Here is a 17,637-nt window from a genome sequence, read left to right as displayed (position 1 = left end):
TTTCCTCTGGTAAAGTAATTTGAATGGAAAGTTCACCCAATGCACAGGGCTGGCTCTTCTACTCAGACACTGCTTTCTGGAAGCCACCTCAAATGCAGGTACATGTGATGAGACAGAAACAACTTTTGTTCATGGTCTTCTTAAGATGTGGGTTAGCTTGCTTGGACTTCCATTTGTGAATTTCAGATTCTTAATCAGGCTGCCATTGGAACTGGTTAGAAGCTACAAATTGAAACACGTAGCCTTTAGGGGCACTACCATGTTGGAGAAATAAAGCATGAGAGTGGTAAAATACCTTGTGTGATTGAAGGAAATCATATTTCCACTGATTTCCCTTTAAACCTATGAATTCTAGAGTAAGCTGGTTTGGTATTGCTGGAATATTCTCGAAATCAACCTCTAAAAAGAGTATGTTGTTGATTAAATTTGATAAATAGGGGTGGTTTCTTTTGATTGATTTCCACGGTAGTTTATGGTTGAGACATCTGTGAGTGTTTATTTCACATCAGTCCTATCTGATTAATTTTTGTTTTTCTGGTGTGGGATCTTCAATTACAGAACCTAACTACTATGTGTTATAAGCTGTAACAGAATTGATAGGTTAGGAAATGGGGCTTTAGGTGGGTATTGGGGGTGTGTTCAGCTTAAGGTTGTGGTTTAGGAAAGTAAACAACAAGGAACTAAGGATCAAGCAAGCTAAAAGGAAGTAAACAAACCTAGTATCACACCAGGGCTCCTAGAAATCACTCCTACAAAATCTTAGGCATCACACCTAAGATAAGATGCATCACACATCTAAACCTTAAAGGCTGGGGTCTCAATTTCATTCATTGAAAACCAGCCTCTCAAAAGTGGGGTTGCAAAGAATATAAAGGAGGTGCCCATGGAGGTGCACCATAGCTGGTCACTTCCTTGATGCTGAAAAAGTTGACTGGTCAACTTTCCCAACATTAAAAAATTGCCCCTTACAAAAACAAAAATGACAACCTCCCCTGGCAATTAGACCCTCCAAATTATGCCATATTATCTAGTAAAGAATCTAGGTTAGCTCCAATTAGGATCAAGTCAAAACAACATGCTTGTAGGATTTGATTCCCCACCTTTTCTATAAATTTTATTGCCCCCCTTTTCTATAAATTTTTCAGGTGCTATTTGCATCATTTTCACTCTGAACCATGCCTCAAGTTTTCTGTTCCCAATTCTCTATTTATTAGCGCTTCTTGCTGTCATACAAATGTGGCTTATTTTGGATACTTTTGCTGTTTAAAATTTCAACTTGGTGGAATTTGCAGGCTCTTTTACATTCTGTTCCATTTGGAAAAATGATAGTTTTAGATCTGTTTGCTGAAGCCAAACCGATATGGAAGAATTCCTCACAATTTTATGGCACTCCTTATGTTTGGTAATTAGCTGTTTCTTGCTATATTGGCAGTAATTTTACCCTTTCCTACGCCTTTGTTTTTAAATTGCATTTGAATATAGTAGGAAATATACTCACAGTTGGTTGAACATGCATCAGGTGTCTGTTGCATAATTTTGGGGGAAATATCGAAATGTATGGCATATTGGATGCAATATCTTCAGGTCCAGTTGATGCCCGCCTCAGTGAAAATTCAACCATGGTATGCTGGGTGTGTGAGTGTGAACTGGTATTCCATTCATCTTGATACTTTAAGCACGTAAATTTTGTGAACTATAGCCAAGTAAGCCATTTTAACATGATGATGGAGTTGAAAGAAATTACAATTAGTAGTGTTATTTCATCTTGATGCCTTTAATTTTGTCTATTTTTCTTCACATAAGTATGATAACTTATTTATAGTTATCTTATGGCATGCTATTTTTAGTACACGTATAGCTATACATGCTCATTCATGTAACTTACAATTTAATGTTCAAGCAGGTTGGTGTTGGCATGTGCATGGAAGGAATAGAGCACAATCCGGTTGTTTATGAACTAATGTCTGAAATGGCATTCCGCAGTGGAAAACCTCAAGTTTTGGTAATTTCTGGATTGTAATTGCTGCTCTATGCTTGAATAGTTTTGGTAATTTGAGTGCAAGCTCTGGTAATTTTAGGATTGTAATTGCTCTTCTATGCTTAAATTTTAGTAGTAACACTATTTTTACATGCATTGATGCATATATTTTGAAAATAAAAATATGGTTTTACAAAAACAACCATTACATAAACCATTACATAATTGGGTTTCCAAACCTGCTTGTTATAAATGCAATCATCTATGGATATCTTGGTAAAAATGGAAACATGGGACTGATTAAATGAGAGATCCTTATTCTTGTGCGTGATTTTTGTTGTATTATGGACATTGTTTAACTTTAATGATTTTGTAGGAATGGTTGAAGACCTATTCCCATAGACGATATGGTAAAGCAGTTCGTCAAGTTGTGGCAGCGTGGGATATTCTTTACCGCACAGTTTACAATTGTACAGATGGAATTGCTGTATGTTTTCTATTATGTTGATTAGATGCAACATCAATATGTCATTTTAGTTTTCTTGATAAGATAAATTTAGAAACTGAACTAAGCAGGAGATAAGTCATAGCAGTGACAGAGGAATTCTTTTTGATATTCCAAAATTAGAAACTGAACTAAGCAGGAGATAAGTTATGACAGAGGAATTCTTTTTGATATTCCAATGTTAGATTATTTATCTATTTTTATTTTTTTTACTTTGTTATTTGATAAACTGGCTTTCAATTTTTGGCTTATCTCTCTTAAATACTAATAATTGTTTTCATTTTCTGCAGGACCATAACACAGACTTCATTGTAAAGTTTCCTGACTGGGATCCATCACTGAATTCTGGATCCAACATATCTCAACAAGACAATATGCGCATTCATCTCACGTCATCTGGAACCAGAAGATTTTTATTCCAAGAGAAAAGTTCTGATTTCCCTGAGGCGCACTTATGGTATTCTACAAAGGAGGTGATCCAAGCTTTATGGCTATTCCTTGATGCTGGAAATGATTTTGTCGGGAGCCTCACATATAGGTACATGTACACCTAATATGCAATAGTTATATCATGATCTTTGTCTTCTTCTACTTTAGAATCCTGTGTATCAACTACCATTCCCTTCCATGTTCATCTGGAAAGCGAATAAAGCATGCTTACATGATTCATCTGAATTGCTCTCATAATTTACTTTTAGCTCCTTGGTTGATATGTATCTGTTATGGCTTGCTAATCAGCCAAATTCAGTTTGTGATTCAGCAGGATTGACTCGGTCCATTACATGAATGAACTATGCTTTTGACTTCATAAAATGCACACAACTCGAACTTTTTAGTAACTCGTGCCAAAGTTATTGGAAAGAATTTTTTTTCTATTTTCATTTTTGACAGGTGAATAAGATTTAACTGAATAAAGAAAGCTATTTTGTAACAACAGGAGAAATGGTAAGAGACGGTAAAGGAATTAGAATGTCAACCAAAATTTCTCAGCTTTTTTTCAAAAGCATGTGCTTGTATAATATGGATACGCCTTTTGAGGCCTAAGGGTACAACTGAAAATATTTGTTTAATGATAATTCCACATAACATGCATATGAACCAAAGAAAACACCAATTTCCTAAACAAACTCTATTACCCCAACCTTTTGAGCTGTAAAAACATGACTTATCCTTTCATCTGTCTCTGACTCTTCAGTTATCTCCAAGCTCTCTCCAGCAGCTAATATCAATGCTTCGTGTTTCTTCATGTTGCCTGAGTGTCTTCCTGGATTTATTATTTGATATCAACTTTAATGAATTTCCCTTTATACTGAGAAGTTCTACAGTTCTTGGTGTGGTTCTGAGGTGTCAACTTATGTTCGTATACTCGCCTGTAAATTGTGTGGTCTGGTGAAAAGGGTGATGATGCATTGTCATGGGGTGTGGAAATTCTGTTGGAATTTTTTTTTGTGCAGATTACTCTTATATGACATGCGAAACACAGAAAAAATATAATTCAACCTCAAAACTATTTAAATATTGTCATTTGTGACAGGTATGACCTGGTTGACTTAACACGACAAGTACTGTCAAAGCTAGCAAACCAAGTATATAGGGATGCTATGATTGCTTTTCGAAGGAAAGATGCTAGAGCTTTGAATCTTCATGGCCAGAAATTTTTGCAGATCATAAAGGATATCGATGTGCTTCTTGCTTCTGATGATAACTTTCTACTTGGAACATGGCTTGAAAGTGCAAAAAAGCTGGCTGTTGATCCAAACGATATGAAGTTGGTGAGAACTAATAGTTCCTTAGCTTTGGAGAATAATAGCATTGTTATTATTTGATTGAATTGTATAAGCCAAAGTTTCATTTCTTCAATCACATGCTAAAACAGCTGAATGAAATTTCATGTCAAGATTAGGGTTTGCTGCACAATTTCTTTTCAGTTTTTATTAATTCTATCTATTTTATAGCTGTCTATTCTCTTAAATCAGATGTCACCTTGTCTTTTCTCACAGGTCATAAATATTATTTTTTTCCTTGTTCAAGTTATGCCTTCAACTTTCTTTCAAGTTATATTTTCCCCTTGTCGATGTTTTTCCTGTTACATGTTTATTCACAAGCACTTCACCCACTATGCTGAATTTAGAGACTGTTATTTATGATTGTGGATTTTGATGGATTTAATGACATCATTGTTTCAAAGGAGCAAGTTGTTGGAACAGTGTTTTCTTTGTTCTTTTTCAGAAACTATAACAGGGTTTTTGTAAGGCAAATTTGATGATGCAAGATTACTGAACGTACCGCTTATTTTTTCCAGTATGAATGGAATGCAAGAACACAAGTGACAATGTGGTATGATACGACAAAAACCAACCAGAGCCAGCTTCATGATTATGGTAACGTTCCTATTTACTCTTCACCTTCTTTATTATATTTTTAGGCCTCGGAATTGGGTACAGATACTCTCCCTCTTTTCCTCTTAGCTAACAAATTTTGGAGCGGGCTACTAGAAGACTATTATCTTCCACGAGCTTCAACATATTTTGGTCATTTGATGAAAAGCTTGGAAGAAAATAAAAACTTCAAGTTGACAGAATGGAGAAAAGAATGGATAGCCTTCTCAAACAAATGGCAAGCGGATACGAAGATTTATCCTGTGAAGGCCAAGGGAGATGCTCTTGCTATTGCTAAAGCATTGTACAGAAAATACTTTGGTTGAATCATTTCAATGGCGTTAAAGAAATCTAGTGGGCTCAAAAAGATGAGCAGAGCAGTAAAAACCTGCACATTTATTTTAAGGGATTATGATATCTGAGCCCTTCTTGTTTGGGGCTTTAAAAAGAAATCATGAGTTGTCGTGTTTCTCTGACTATTCCATATGCAGGCACGGCCGGCCTTGTCCAACTTTGGCATGAAGAATTACTCCATTGTGCACTACACAGTTTGTCACAGTTACAGATCCAATAATCTTCCATTGATTTTAAGCTTGAACTTTCTTAGCCATTGCTCAATTTGATCTGATGGTTCATTGTTATAGATGTTGCAAGTGCGACAAACATCAATTTGCAGAAAAAATCAAAAGGTAGATGAGTTGGAAGGGTTTATCTTGTATAAACAAGTAACCGGTACAATTAGAATCATAAGTATGCTTCTTTCTTGTCTCTAGGTTTTACCCCAATTAGCTAACATCACATGTATGCCTCAAACAATTACCTCCATAATGCCGAATAGGATATATAAGCTGCAGGAGTTGGGAAATGTTTATTCACCAAGTCGCGTGCCTATGCCTGTTTTCTTGCATTTATCCATTTCATTCTATTCTATTTTCTGAAGGGGGGTTGATTTCGGATCCAAAGAGATCCAGCCATCTTCTTTCTCATCTAACATATTTTCATCGTTAGCATCATTAAAGTTGGATTCGTTAGTAGGTCCATATAGTCATAATATCGCTTCTTGAAGGCCAACCTTGCCACCAAGGTAGAGTTGTGTAGGAATGTCACACTTGTGTAGACTTGGGACTGCTTCTGTCTGTGTGAGTGTTAGTGATCCTGTCAATGCCAGCAAGGGCTCTAACAAAAATGCTTGACTCTCACTTTTTCTTTCCTTCTGTTTTCTCATTTCTTCCAATAGTGATTTGCTTGTGTCAATCCCTGTTTAGTCGATCAGAAAACATGAAATACAAGTAAGCTCAAGAAACCACATTGACGAAAAGAGTTCCATTTCAAGTATTCTCACCCGCAAGATATCCGCCATGGACATAACCACTAAATCGTTCACTAGTGTGTTCACCAGTGAAGAAGATGCGTCCTACCGGGGCCTGAACAAAACAAGCAGATTTAGAAATGCATTATGAAGCTCTCTTTATTTTTCCTCTTTTTCAATGAAACAACTGCAACATTGAAACTGCCATGTACAGCCAGCGTGAAAACAGAGGAACATATGCAGCAGAAATAAGATGGGAATTACCTTAATATAATGAACATCTTGGTTATCTGAAATGATGGGGTAGTTGCTGTAGCTGCCACGCTGGAATCTGTTGTTCCACCAGCGGGGCACAAGTACATCAGTGGCATTAGGTATATTGGGTCCAAACATGTCTCTAAGGACCCCCATAGCTTCCTCCAGTGTCTCCTCATCGGATTGAGCTTCAACACGTTTCGATTCCCCATTTGTCAGCGTCACGACCAAAATATTCGAACCAGGGTATGCATTTTCCATGTGCTGATGACGAAGCAACAAATCAGCAGCCAACTTGGATGAGTTCAGTGAGTTTCTAGCTATGATTTGATTATTAAGAGATATTATACTTATCAATCAATCACGTCTATTTGCCATAGTATAAGCATAGAATCTGCGTTGATAATACATGGATGTATATATGTGAAAATGTTGGAGACAGTGAGATCCCACAATGCTTCCGCAAGAGGACACGAGAGATCGTTAAAATATTTCAATCCTCTCCTAATCAAGTGAGAGGAAATAATTTTAGATGTTGTGGGTCTCAAAATTGATTATCATGCACATATCTTGTCTACATATATAGAAATAAAATTATAAAAGAGAGGCTGGCATTGCAATCGATTCCCTTAATTCAACTAGAATCGCCAGCTCTAAGACAATGACAGAAACACCAGGTACATAATAACTGGAAGAACAATACAAAAACAAATAATGCAGGGGATTCTAGTTTGCTTCCTATGCAAGAAAGCTAGTCGACATTTTCTTATCATGTTGCCATCAAGCTATCATATGAGATCTACAACAGGACAAGCTGCTTTATTTAGTCAAACTACTATCGTAGGCATTGGGTTATGTTTGGTATGATTTTTGCAAATTGATTTGAATTGGTAGGAAGTAAATCTTAACTTAAATCAAAAGTTAAATTTTTTTAATTTTTAACTTATGGATTCTAACGTACACATCCTTCTTTAAAAGAGTTGTTTCAAGTCAATTTTAACTTATTTTTATCATAAATTGTTTATAAAAAACAAATTTTGAATTATGATTTAAAATCGGAAGTGTCATGCCAACCATAATCTAAATGTGGGTGGGCCGGCCAATACAACAGCCTGCAAAAAAGGTCCCAGGTTTGAGCTTCCCCTTCAAAGAAATTATCAAAATATGTCACTATCGATGCTGAAACTGTTTGACATTAAACCTAAGCTGCCAAGCAGCAAGGTGTATAAGGATCGGAAAAAAGTCAGCATCCATGTTCCCCTTAGCACCATGCAGTCTATTGACTTCTTGAACTAAAGGTTGGCCTGAGGTTGCAATTATAAATGAAAGATTTAAATGCAAGGCACTTGGGATAGACGGAGAATTGAATCACTGTCCATCATCCAAAGAACATGCACGTTTGAAGTTTCAAATGCAGTGTTGAACGATTGTTTTCAAATTCCATTCAACAGAAGCAAGCAACACGGCATTCGGAATATGATCTGGGAAGCAAAAACAGGGAGGAGAAATAACCTGCCAGAAGGTGTAGTATCCCCTTCGCTCGTGAGCATAGATGAAGAACTCTTTTCCGGGACCACATGGCCAAAATTTATATGGGAACTTGAGGAAAATCTTTGTATATATCATCACATCACATTTCTCTATGGCCTCTGTTTTCCACCTCTGCATTATTATTTTTTAATTTAATTAAATACAGCACAGAACATTAACTTATAATATGATGGGAGTAAGCTTCAAACCAGCTAAGCTTTCTTAACCTTTTCCGAATCCAGGTGATGTCTTTTTCAATTTAAAACTAATGAAATAAAAGCTCATATTCTTCTGAGTCATTCCTAGATATCTGCCCAGAAAATTACGCAGATCATGTGAACAGATTAGCACCCTAAGTTTCACTAAAAAGGACAGATCACACCCATACTGTATCTCAGAAGTTACAGCACATAGGCTTGGACAATCTGACTATATATGATTTTTCCTTCGAAAATAGCCAAATAACAAAAGCATATATACATTCAAAACAAGATTAACCCCACCCAACTCTCTACGTAGTATTTGAAGCAATCAAAGGACAAGATTCTTAATCAGTGCCATCTAAGATTTCTAATGCTTCCTCTTCCTTTACAACAAAGTAATCCTACATCACACGAGTTGCTCGCTCCCAAGTCATTTGAACAACTAATAAAGAATCTTAAGGTTCATAGCTATATGTTGAAGCTGAAACCAGTGTGTCCAAGAGTTGCCCACCAAGTTTAGGTTAAAATAAAATAAAAAAGCTATTCCAGGCAGCATTGTTATTTTTATTTATTTGTTTTGAACAGATCCGTAGCATTGTTTGATACGACTGCTCAGGATTGTTCATGGGAAACAACTGTTACAAAAAAAAAAAAGGATTTGTCCCACTAGGGCCTCACACGTGGTGAATCAACCAAATGAGCCACCAAAGAACAGCAACCCATGAGTGAGCCTGTGGGTTACCATTTAATACTGTGGATCACCATTCATGCAACCCACGGTATTTGCTCTTCTACAAAGACAGTAAGACACCTCGAGAAGCTATCTCTTGCATCATCACACCACCTAAACCTTATTTAATAACTACAAGGCCTAGCTGCCATAAATCCCTGACGCCTTCAACTTCAATGATAGTATTTAATATCCTGGGCCACAACCCTAAATATCAAATGAAAGATTGAAGAATCCCGCTAATCCCACCCCCCATGGCATAGGGCCTTATCCCTATATAAGTGTAGATTCCCCTACATTGGAACAAACACGTTGAAAGTTCAAGATATAAACAATACACGTATAAGGGAAACAAAATAAAGGATATTGAACACATGCATGGTACATTTAAGACAGATAAAAGAGCATCAGAGTCGTATATTTATGAAAATTTTGGAAGCAGCACACACGACTCATGTCATGGTAGTTAAAATATGAGACGTAGAATTTTTTTTTTTTAAAAAAGGAGGAACAGTAAGCAAGTTAAATAAAGGAATAGAAGACGTACGGGCAAGGGAGGCCTGAAGGAAATGAGGTCACTTTGGAGAACACCGATACTAGCTGACAAAATCACATAATTGGCTTCGTAGACACAACCATCCTCCGTTTTCACAACAACGCCGTTTCTCGAGTGCTGCAAGTCCCTGACAACCTGCCACAAAGTCAGCACACAAAATAAACTGAGTGGGAAAAGGAAGGTAGAAACCAATAGTATTAGCGGAGTCCGAGGCAATTAATTAACATTAACAGTAACTACTCCAATGAGATAGATTCTATGAAGTCAAACCAAGAAAATATGTGCGCACTGAGAGATGGAAATGGAACGAACAGCTTTGAAGTAATTTTTATTGGAAAAATATATATATATATATATATTTTAACATGAACATATTAAAATAATCTTAACAATATATAAAAAAATTAGTTTAAAACCAATTCAACCTAAATCAGTCACCCTAAGGTTTCATTAGGTTCTGATCTGTTCTGACTCTCTGGAGCAACTGAGGATATCTTTTTTTTTTAGGGAACTGAGTACAGAAAAAAATAAATGAAGAAATGGACAGGACTAGCTAATTTGATGTTCTTATTTTGAGTTGATATGACATCTCAACCTACTGACCGTATAGTGGTCTAATTCGTGTCAGTGTTGGTGCAAATTGCGGGTTCAGGGACCTACAGCGTCTAGAGCGGTAAAAACACACTTCGCTGATTGAAGGATGACGACCAACTTTTTGCCGATCAATGGCTATATGATTGAAAAATCAAACATGTTCGGAGGTCAACTTCTAATGGCTCTATGTAGGGGTCCTCCACTCAAAAAGCTCACTGAAAATTGTGGTTTGTTTTCATCATGAGGATGTAGCGAGCAAAGGGTCAAAGACCAAAGTTTTAAGGTCTGGAACTAAATAATAACAATGGATGATGTTATTCAACAACTTCCACAAGAGAGTAATCAATGTTAAGATGGTTGATATTTCAATTACAAGTCCGGCAAAAATATTCCATTCATACCTCCATTCCCAGTTTTAGTCTAATGCTCTGAAAGCATGTTTCAGACAGCTTTTCTGACAATAATGGAACAGCGTAAATGGTCTCTTGTCTAAATTGTTTATCATATCGCATTATTCATGCTAAGCTTAAATTTTCTTTCTTTCTCGAGTTGATGATGACAAGAAGTAGATTTTATCATCTTTAAAGCGCATCAACCTCGAAAAATCTCCTTGATATGATGTAGATAGATACTTAAAAGCTTTACCATGGTTGAAATGTTGGAAAAAATAACAGTACCCAAAAAAAAAAAACAGAGCGAGATCAGTTTGACTCTTGAAAAAAGAAATGAAAAATGATTGAATATTTTTTTGGCAAAATGGTACTAGCAAGAATAGAATATTAAGAAAAGGCATAAGGCTTTTCTTAAAACGTCATTATCTGCAAACTCCAAAAGTGGGTCAATCAACAATCTCAACAGCCACTAGATTTATAGCTTCGCATCTGCATGAACACAAAACAGAACACAGTTTCCAATTTTCTTCCTACACTTTTCTCTGTTCCTTCTTTTTTTTTATCTTTTTTCGACCGCTCTGTTAACTTTTAGCATTTTCCCTTTGTTTTAGCAAATGCATAAAAGCGATAAAACAAATGTAGAGCAGAACAAATCATAAAGCAACAAGAAATAAGTTGTAGGAAAAGAAATCAAAAGGTGGTGTCTTTCCATTTCTTTTTTGTTTGTTTTAACTGTTGAATTACCTTGTTGAGTTTGAGACGGTTGTCCAAGATTTTGCCCTCAGAGGTAAAAAGAAAATTCTCGGCCATTTTGTATAGCAAATGCTCATATCCTCTGTCATCTGCTACCAGAAATTCTCTTTCTCCAAACTCTACATATGTTGATATTGGCTCTACCTCTGTTTTCACAAAAACCCATTAACTTCTCTGTTTAGCAGTCTTCAATCGATTATTACAATACAACGAAATAAACCCATTTGAGCTTATTAATTTGTTCTCCACATTTTATGAGATAAACCAACAAAAAAAAAGGCATAAACAGGGTACCAAGATAGTATTTTCCTTTCCTGGGAAACAAACAGAAAATAGTGTAAAATCAGTTGGAAAACCAACCTGCCATCTCAAAGTCATGAAGGATGAAATCAATGGCAAGCTCGATGGGCGTCTTTGGTGAACTGAACAAGCAAAAGACATTAAGATTATAACTTATTAAGACCATTAAGAATTATATATTAATCGATTGATTTGAAGACTTGAAATTTACCAAGGCTGTTCAATAACTTCACCGTCAAGATTTGCTTCTAGACTCCTCAGCTTCTCAATTGCTGAGTCCACCGCCTTCTTGTACGAGTCTGCCGCCACTCCACTAGGAAATATTTTCCCACTGCACCAACAACACAGCAAAAGAAATCCACTTTCTTTACCATCCAAGAAGAATTTCTCTTTAAAATTTTCCGTTGCTCAGTGTCCAGATGTTGTGTCATTTTTCATTTGAAGATAGAAAGCTCAAAATTCGAGGCGGGCACGTATAAAGATACCTGCGATCATAGATATTATAGCGAGCATTGCTGTAATCAGAGAAACAAGTGCGGAGGCCAGATTGACAAGCAAGTTCCCAAACAGGGTTGGACTCTTTACCACCAACTCCGGCGATCCAACCGGCTCCAAGCTCAACCGAAACGCCAGCGAAATTCTCCTTTCGGATCCTACCACCGATACGGTCTGAAGCTTCTAAAATTATCATGTCCTCTATTCCATTCTCTGCCAATACCTTTCCCGCAGATATACCTTGACACAAGAAAGAGAACAAAAAATGCTTAATTTTTAGTTTCAGATTATAAGTGTTTATGTATATTTGTATCGGTTGTCGATTACCGGAGACACCAGCGCCGATGATGATGACGGAGGAGCTAGAGGGGGAATCCATTAGAAGGAGAGGGAGAGATAGAGAAGAGTGTGATTGTGTGTGTGTGTGTGGGTAGTTGTGTGTGTTTGTGTTTTGCTGGCGAGACATGAAGAATTAGCGGGAGTCAGTTTATATAGGCGTTTTTTCTGTTAGTTTTATTTTTATTTTTGGATTTTGTTTTTACGGTGGTGGACGTGTCTCTCTTCCTCTAGCTTCGGGTTTTGACGAGGGTTGACTGACGCGGCAATGGAATGGAGGTGGATGCATCATCATTTCGATAGGGGTAGGTTAGGTAATTTACTTTTATAGGTATAAAACCCGGCCATCACTCGGGTCATAAATTGATTTGGGTTAAAAAATTTAGTTAACTTTATAAAAACCAAAATTCATTAGCTGATTTAGTTGATATAGACTTCACCTAATTCTTAAACTGTTAATTAAAAATAAATTGATTAAGGTGATTTGAATCAACCATTCAAATTCATGATACAGGCTTTGTTTGGATTCGAACTCAAATTAATTTTTAAATCTATGTGTATTTAAATAAATTTTAATTTAAAATGGAAGGGCTTGTGTTTAGTGAGAATGACTTTGCTTGAAATTTATAATATCTAATTTATTTTTATATATTTAATTGTATTCAATGTCTTTAGTATATTTTTTTTATTAGATTTTCATGGTAAGAATTAACGAAAATATAACACATAATTCATACATGATTAAATTAAGATTTTATATATCTAATACACCTCTAATTCAAAAAATATTTAAAAAAAAATAAATGTCATAGATAATTTTTTTTCAAAACTTATAGCATGTTGAATAATTTATTCATGCAACTTATCAAAACTAAGTACCAAATCCTAGTATATCAAACCTTAATTAGATTTCTAAATAGTCTTCTCTTACTCTCTATTTTAAAATGAACGGTACTTTGGATATATAAAGTTTAAATCTGATCATGTACAAAACACGTGCTGTATTTTTATTAATTCTAGCATGAAAATCTCGAAATAATAGATTGAAGACACACTATTTTTTTTAATGTCAGATTAAATGTAGTTAAATATATGAAGATAGATTGGATATAATTAACCTCTAGAATATGAGGACATATAAAGCCATCCGAGATTATATATATATATATATATATATAGAATTACAAAATAATAATGTTTTATGTAGAATATTAAAAAAAATATTAACATTTTGCACGTGGTATCCCTTGTAAAATACAGAGAGTAGTCTCGAATTTATTAAAAACAGCCATCCATGTTAAAATAAAAAGATTATCGACCAACAGACTATTTAAATCTCTTAATCTGTACCGATTGTTCGTCCACGCAACACATCACTCAACCATCACCCCTTGAATTCTGAAGATTAGTCAATCTAACAATTATTAACATCAATTTAAAATAGATTTTGATCTTCGACTCGTTATCATGTCTAGGACCTTTTTGTTTTTGTTTTTTTTGTTTTCCCTAGTAATTAAAAAGTATTATTTTTTTATAAGATTAATTTGGCAGTAAAAAATATTTTTCAATTATTTTATATATTAATTAAGACTAAATTATCTCTAAAAAATAATAAATGTTATCGAGTACTAATTTTAAGATTTGAACTTGAAACGTTAATGAATGGACATGCTTTATTAACCACTAAACCAATGCTTAAAAATAAATTATACCAATATTACACCGATACTTATAACACTCATTAATCTAAAAAATAAAACAACGTTTAAAACATGTCATTAAACTAAATTAAGAATAATTTAGAAGGGGGAATTATCAAGGATTATTCTACGCAAGCACCACGAAACTACTTGTAGTTTGGAAAGTAATTTCTTCTTTATGGCGGAACATGATTCTTTCATTAAACAAAGACTTGAGAGCAAAGGTTCGACTGTCTGTGTGAGTGGTCAATTTTCGAACGTGAATTGTCATTTAAGACTTCGGCGAGCAGCACGTGACATTCTTTATTTGACACCTGTGACATGAAGTTGGTGGCTGTAACTCATGGCAATGACAGCTCCATCACGGCCTTACACTTCATTTGTCGACCATGATCAGTTTTGGCAGTCGACGGTCAAGATTAATCTCCTGAGGTCAATTAATGCTAGTATAGCAGGGTATATTTCCCGACAAGAAAATAATTAAACCTAGCATGGAGAGGTATTTTCGTACTTTTATATAGATTTTTATGTAATTATCAGGCCGTGCAGGTATTTTGACATTTTTTAATTTTTTAATATTTAAAATTATTAGAGCATGATTAGTATTTACTTGGATGTTGGTGGTGTCTGTGTTATTCAAATGGTGTTTATCACATATCCGGGCAAACATAACTTATATTTTATTGTTTCTTTGAATGCATTATCATGTTAATATTATTTTTTTTGTTTTTCACTTTTCAATTTTATTCCTCGTTCTACTATCTTCTTATCCCTTTCCGTTTCCATTTATAATAGTTTTTATTTTTCAATATAATTTTTCAATTATAATTTTTTATATATTTGATTTTTCATTTTAATCCTTGTTTTTAAATAAATTTAATTTTATCATCGGTACTTTATTGAAGTTTTTTTTTCCATTCAATTTCATTTTTAAATTAAATTTTCTAATATTTTATATTTTTAGTTTGACTCCTTTTCTTTTGTTTTTTTACTTTTATTTTAGCTACTTTCCAATTCAATTAAACCCTTCAATTGAAAATTTTTATCCCTCTAATTAATGTTCTTTTCACCTTTATTTTTTTTATTCTTTTTATGTAATTAAATTCTTTTTTATTTTATTTTTTGATAATTAATTTATTAAGAAATCAGCTTTGTGAGATCTTATTACTATGCATTTGTGTTTTGAAATATAAGTATATTATTTATTTAAAAAAATAAGTATATTATGTTTAGAAATATCTTGATCTTACTTGTATGAGGTTTTCAGTTTATATTTTAAATTTTTTATATAATTTTTTAAAACATGAATTAAATGAATAACACATTAGTAGTTGGTGTGTCATATAAGAGCTGGGGAGATAAATATAAAACACTTTGTTTTTGTCGTTTGTTTCAGTTATTAGTTAGGGGTCCATATACAGGTTCTTGTCGTAAGATTGATTCTGCAAGATACGTTTTGTTGGAGGGATACACACTAGACGACATCAAATGAAAATCACCATTGCTGCACCGGATTAACTACAAACAAATGTAGCTTTATTTGAAACGTTTTTTTTTTTTATCTATTATTAAAGGCACACAAGTACTTTTTAAAAATTCTGAAGTATTGTTGAATCCACGACGAGACATGCAGCCTTATAATGGTGAAAAAAACACTTCAGTTGAGGACAGTATTGATTTATACGTCCAACGAAGGCCAGCATTGCTTGTTTGTACGGTGCGTCGTGTTACCATATTGTAGGAGTTTTACTAAAAGTTTTATAATTTATATATTTTTTAAAATTTATTTCTTCAAACCATTACCATATAATTACAATAATTTTAGACACAAATTAAGTAAACCTTGTTTAATAAGTACCAGCTCCACGACACCCAGCCGATTATCCTCATGGACAGAGCCATCAGCGCACCCAAACCAAGGCCGATCCTTGCACCAAGCAGCTTGTAGCTCAGTGGCGTAAGGTGTTGCTCGTCTTCTTTTGTACTTTGGTTCGAGTCCTAGTGGGAGTGGGTATAGGAGTTTTACTAAAAGTTTTATAATTTATATATTTTTTAAAATTTATTTCTTCAAACCATTACCATATAATTACAATAATTTTAGACACAAATTAAGTAAACCTTGTTTAATAAGTACCAGCTCCACGACACCCAGCCGATTATCCTCATGGACAGAGCCATCAGCGCACCCAAACCAAGGCCGATCCTTGCACCAAGCAGCTTGTAGCTCAGTGGCGTAAGGTGTTGCTCGTCTTCTTTTGTACTTTGGTTCGAGTCCTAGTGGGAGTGGGGCTGGCGAGTGGTGTCCTTCCTGATTCTGCTGGCTCCTTGCTGTGTGGTACGCCTGTCACCCCCGCGGTGCCTAACCTGTTCACTGAGGCTTGCCGGATGTCCAGTGGACCGTGGAATTAGTCGTGATGCGCGTCAACTGGCTCGGACACCCACGTTAATCAACGAAAAAAAAAAGCCGATCCTTGCTCCAATTAACAAAGCCAGGAGGGCACCGAGAAAACATTGCAGGTCTAGGCTAAGAAGTGATATTTATTGTAACAGTGTAACTAGGATTTTGTTTTTCAAGTGAAAAAAACTTAACACTAGCTGCTATTCAAAGCATTGGAGTTTTTCATAAGTTAAATTTATCAGCAGAAATTAAGTAGGTATTTTTATATTTTAAAAGCACAATGAAATGGATGTTTTTATTGAGTTTATTTTATTTTTAATTTTACTCTTTAATGAAATATAAAATTTATTATTTATATTAATTTCTATCTTCATTCCTTTTTAATGAATTTTTTTCTCTTTTGCTAAATGGGTTTTTTCTTTTCAATTCTACCATGCAGTAAAATATATAAGTTATTTTCTATTATGATTTTAATTAATATTCTTTTAATTGCTATTTTTTATATTAAACTCTTTTGTATAGTTATTTTTTTTAATTTTATCCTTCAATATTTGATTGACTGAAAATTAAGTTTTATGTTTTTTTAAGATAAGGTGTTTTGAGTTTAATGATCCATGTCATATATTTGAATAGTTAATGTGAGTTAATATTTTTTTATTCTAGGTTATTCTGATATTATGATTTAGGTCGTGGATTTAACATGATAACTCAGGTTGGCTTGACTTTATTTCTAGGTTTATAAGGTTGTCATGCTAACTTGGATGGACTAGGACCAATTATTTTTAGTTTTTTTTACCCCATTCCATCATTAAATATTTAATTGATTGGAAATTGAGTTATATTATTTATCCTTATTTGAAGAATTTGTTTTTTCTAGATTATCTTGGTCATTTTTAGTAAGAACTTGGTCAATTCTAATGTTATTTATTGTCTATTTTTTTTATCTAATAAAAAAATTAATTTACCTAATCTAATCAAGTCTATAATTCAGACAATGTTTTTTTCTTATTAAAACAAATTTGCAGTACATAAATATTATTTTTTTACAAATAATTCAGCCATGCGGTAAAGCCGTAAAGCATGGGTATAAAAGCTAGTTATTTAACTAAATCACATGTGATTTAAATGATTGATGAATTGATCTTGCTATAAATTATTTTTCTACTCCAAGCTTTGAAACGTGTACATGTCAATAAAAGTTTATCAAGAGAATATTTGTATACGT

General features: G+C 34.3%; 2 protein-coding genes across 3 annotated transcripts in view; one reads left to right on the top strand and one right to left on the bottom strand.

Moving 5' to 3' along the window:
- Positions 1 to 5,467, top strand: part of CYL1 (alpha-N-acetylglucosaminidase family / NAGLU family) — an 11,593-nt gene extending 6,126 nt beyond the window's left edge. Inside the window, exons 11-19 of the mRNA XM_011027175.1 lie at positions 48 to 98; positions 1,293 to 1,402; positions 1,520 to 1,622; positions 1,904 to 2,002; positions 2,355 to 2,465; positions 2,774 to 3,021; positions 4,018 to 4,255; positions 4,786 to 4,864; positions 4,952 to 5,467. Coding sequence (XP_011025477.1) covers positions 48 to 98; positions 1,293 to 1,402; positions 1,520 to 1,622; positions 1,904 to 2,002; positions 2,355 to 2,465; positions 2,774 to 3,021; positions 4,018 to 4,255; positions 4,786 to 4,864; positions 4,952 to 5,187 — 1,275 coding nt within the window. The 3' untranslated portion in view covers positions 5,188 to 5,467. The remainder of the gene's footprint in view (positions 1 to 47; positions 99 to 1,292; positions 1,403 to 1,519; positions 1,623 to 1,903; positions 2,003 to 2,354; positions 2,466 to 2,773; positions 3,022 to 4,017; positions 4,256 to 4,785; positions 4,865 to 4,951) is intronic.
- A 90-nt stretch (positions 5,468 to 5,557) lies between these two features.
- PAO1 (polyamine oxidase 1) lies at positions 5,558 to 12,458 on the bottom strand. 2 transcript variants are annotated; one of them, XM_011027173.1, is made up of 10 exons: positions 12,306 to 12,457; positions 11,969 to 12,218; positions 11,695 to 11,814; positions 11,544 to 11,605; positions 11,175 to 11,329; positions 9,436 to 9,579; positions 7,938 to 8,087; positions 6,435 to 6,689; positions 6,204 to 6,285; positions 5,558 to 6,118 (listed from the first exon to the last, which is right to left on the bottom strand). In XM_011027173.1, the coding sequence occupies exons 1-10, from the start codon at positions 12,442 to 12,444 to the stop codon at positions 5,907 to 5,909; spliced, it is 1,569 nt and encodes a 522-aa protein (XP_011025475.1). In that variant the 5' UTR covers positions 12,445 to 12,457; the 3' UTR covers positions 5,558 to 5,906. The 2 variants fall into 2 exon arrangements, with proteins under 2 accessions (XP_011025475.1, XP_011025476.1); XM_011027174.1 differs by lacking the exon at positions 7,938 to 8,087 and having other exon boundaries at positions 12,306 to 12,458.
- Positions 12,459 to 17,637: the final 5,179 nt, after the last annotated feature.

The sequence above is a fragment of the Populus euphratica genome, unplaced genomic scaffold (genome assembly GCF_000495115.2).
Source record: "Populus euphratica unplaced genomic scaffold, PopEup_1.0 scaffold78.1, whole genome shotgun sequence".
Classification (NCBI taxonomy): domain Eukaryota; kingdom Viridiplantae; phylum Streptophyta; class Magnoliopsida; order Malpighiales; family Salicaceae; genus Populus; species Populus euphratica.
The sequence above is the reverse complement of the archived record's forward strand: the minus strand, read 5'-3'. Positions and strand labels throughout refer to the sequence as shown.

What these genes read in the sequence shown, in the direction of transcription:
- PAO1 (XM_011027173.1), bottom strand. Translation starts at nt 12,444, where the DNA reads ATGTCTCGCCAGCAAAACACAAACACACACAACTACCCACACACACAC. An exon ending in CATCGGCGCTGGTGTCTCCG is followed by an intron (nt 12,219 to 12,305) that starts GTAATCGACAAC and finishes TCTTGTGTCAAG; the next exon opens with GTATATCTGCGGGAAAGGTA. An exon ending in GATACTACACCTTCTGGCAG is followed by an intron (nt 6,690 to 7,937) that starts GTTATTTCTCCT and finishes CTTCGTCATCAG; the next exon opens with CACATGGAAAATGCATACCC.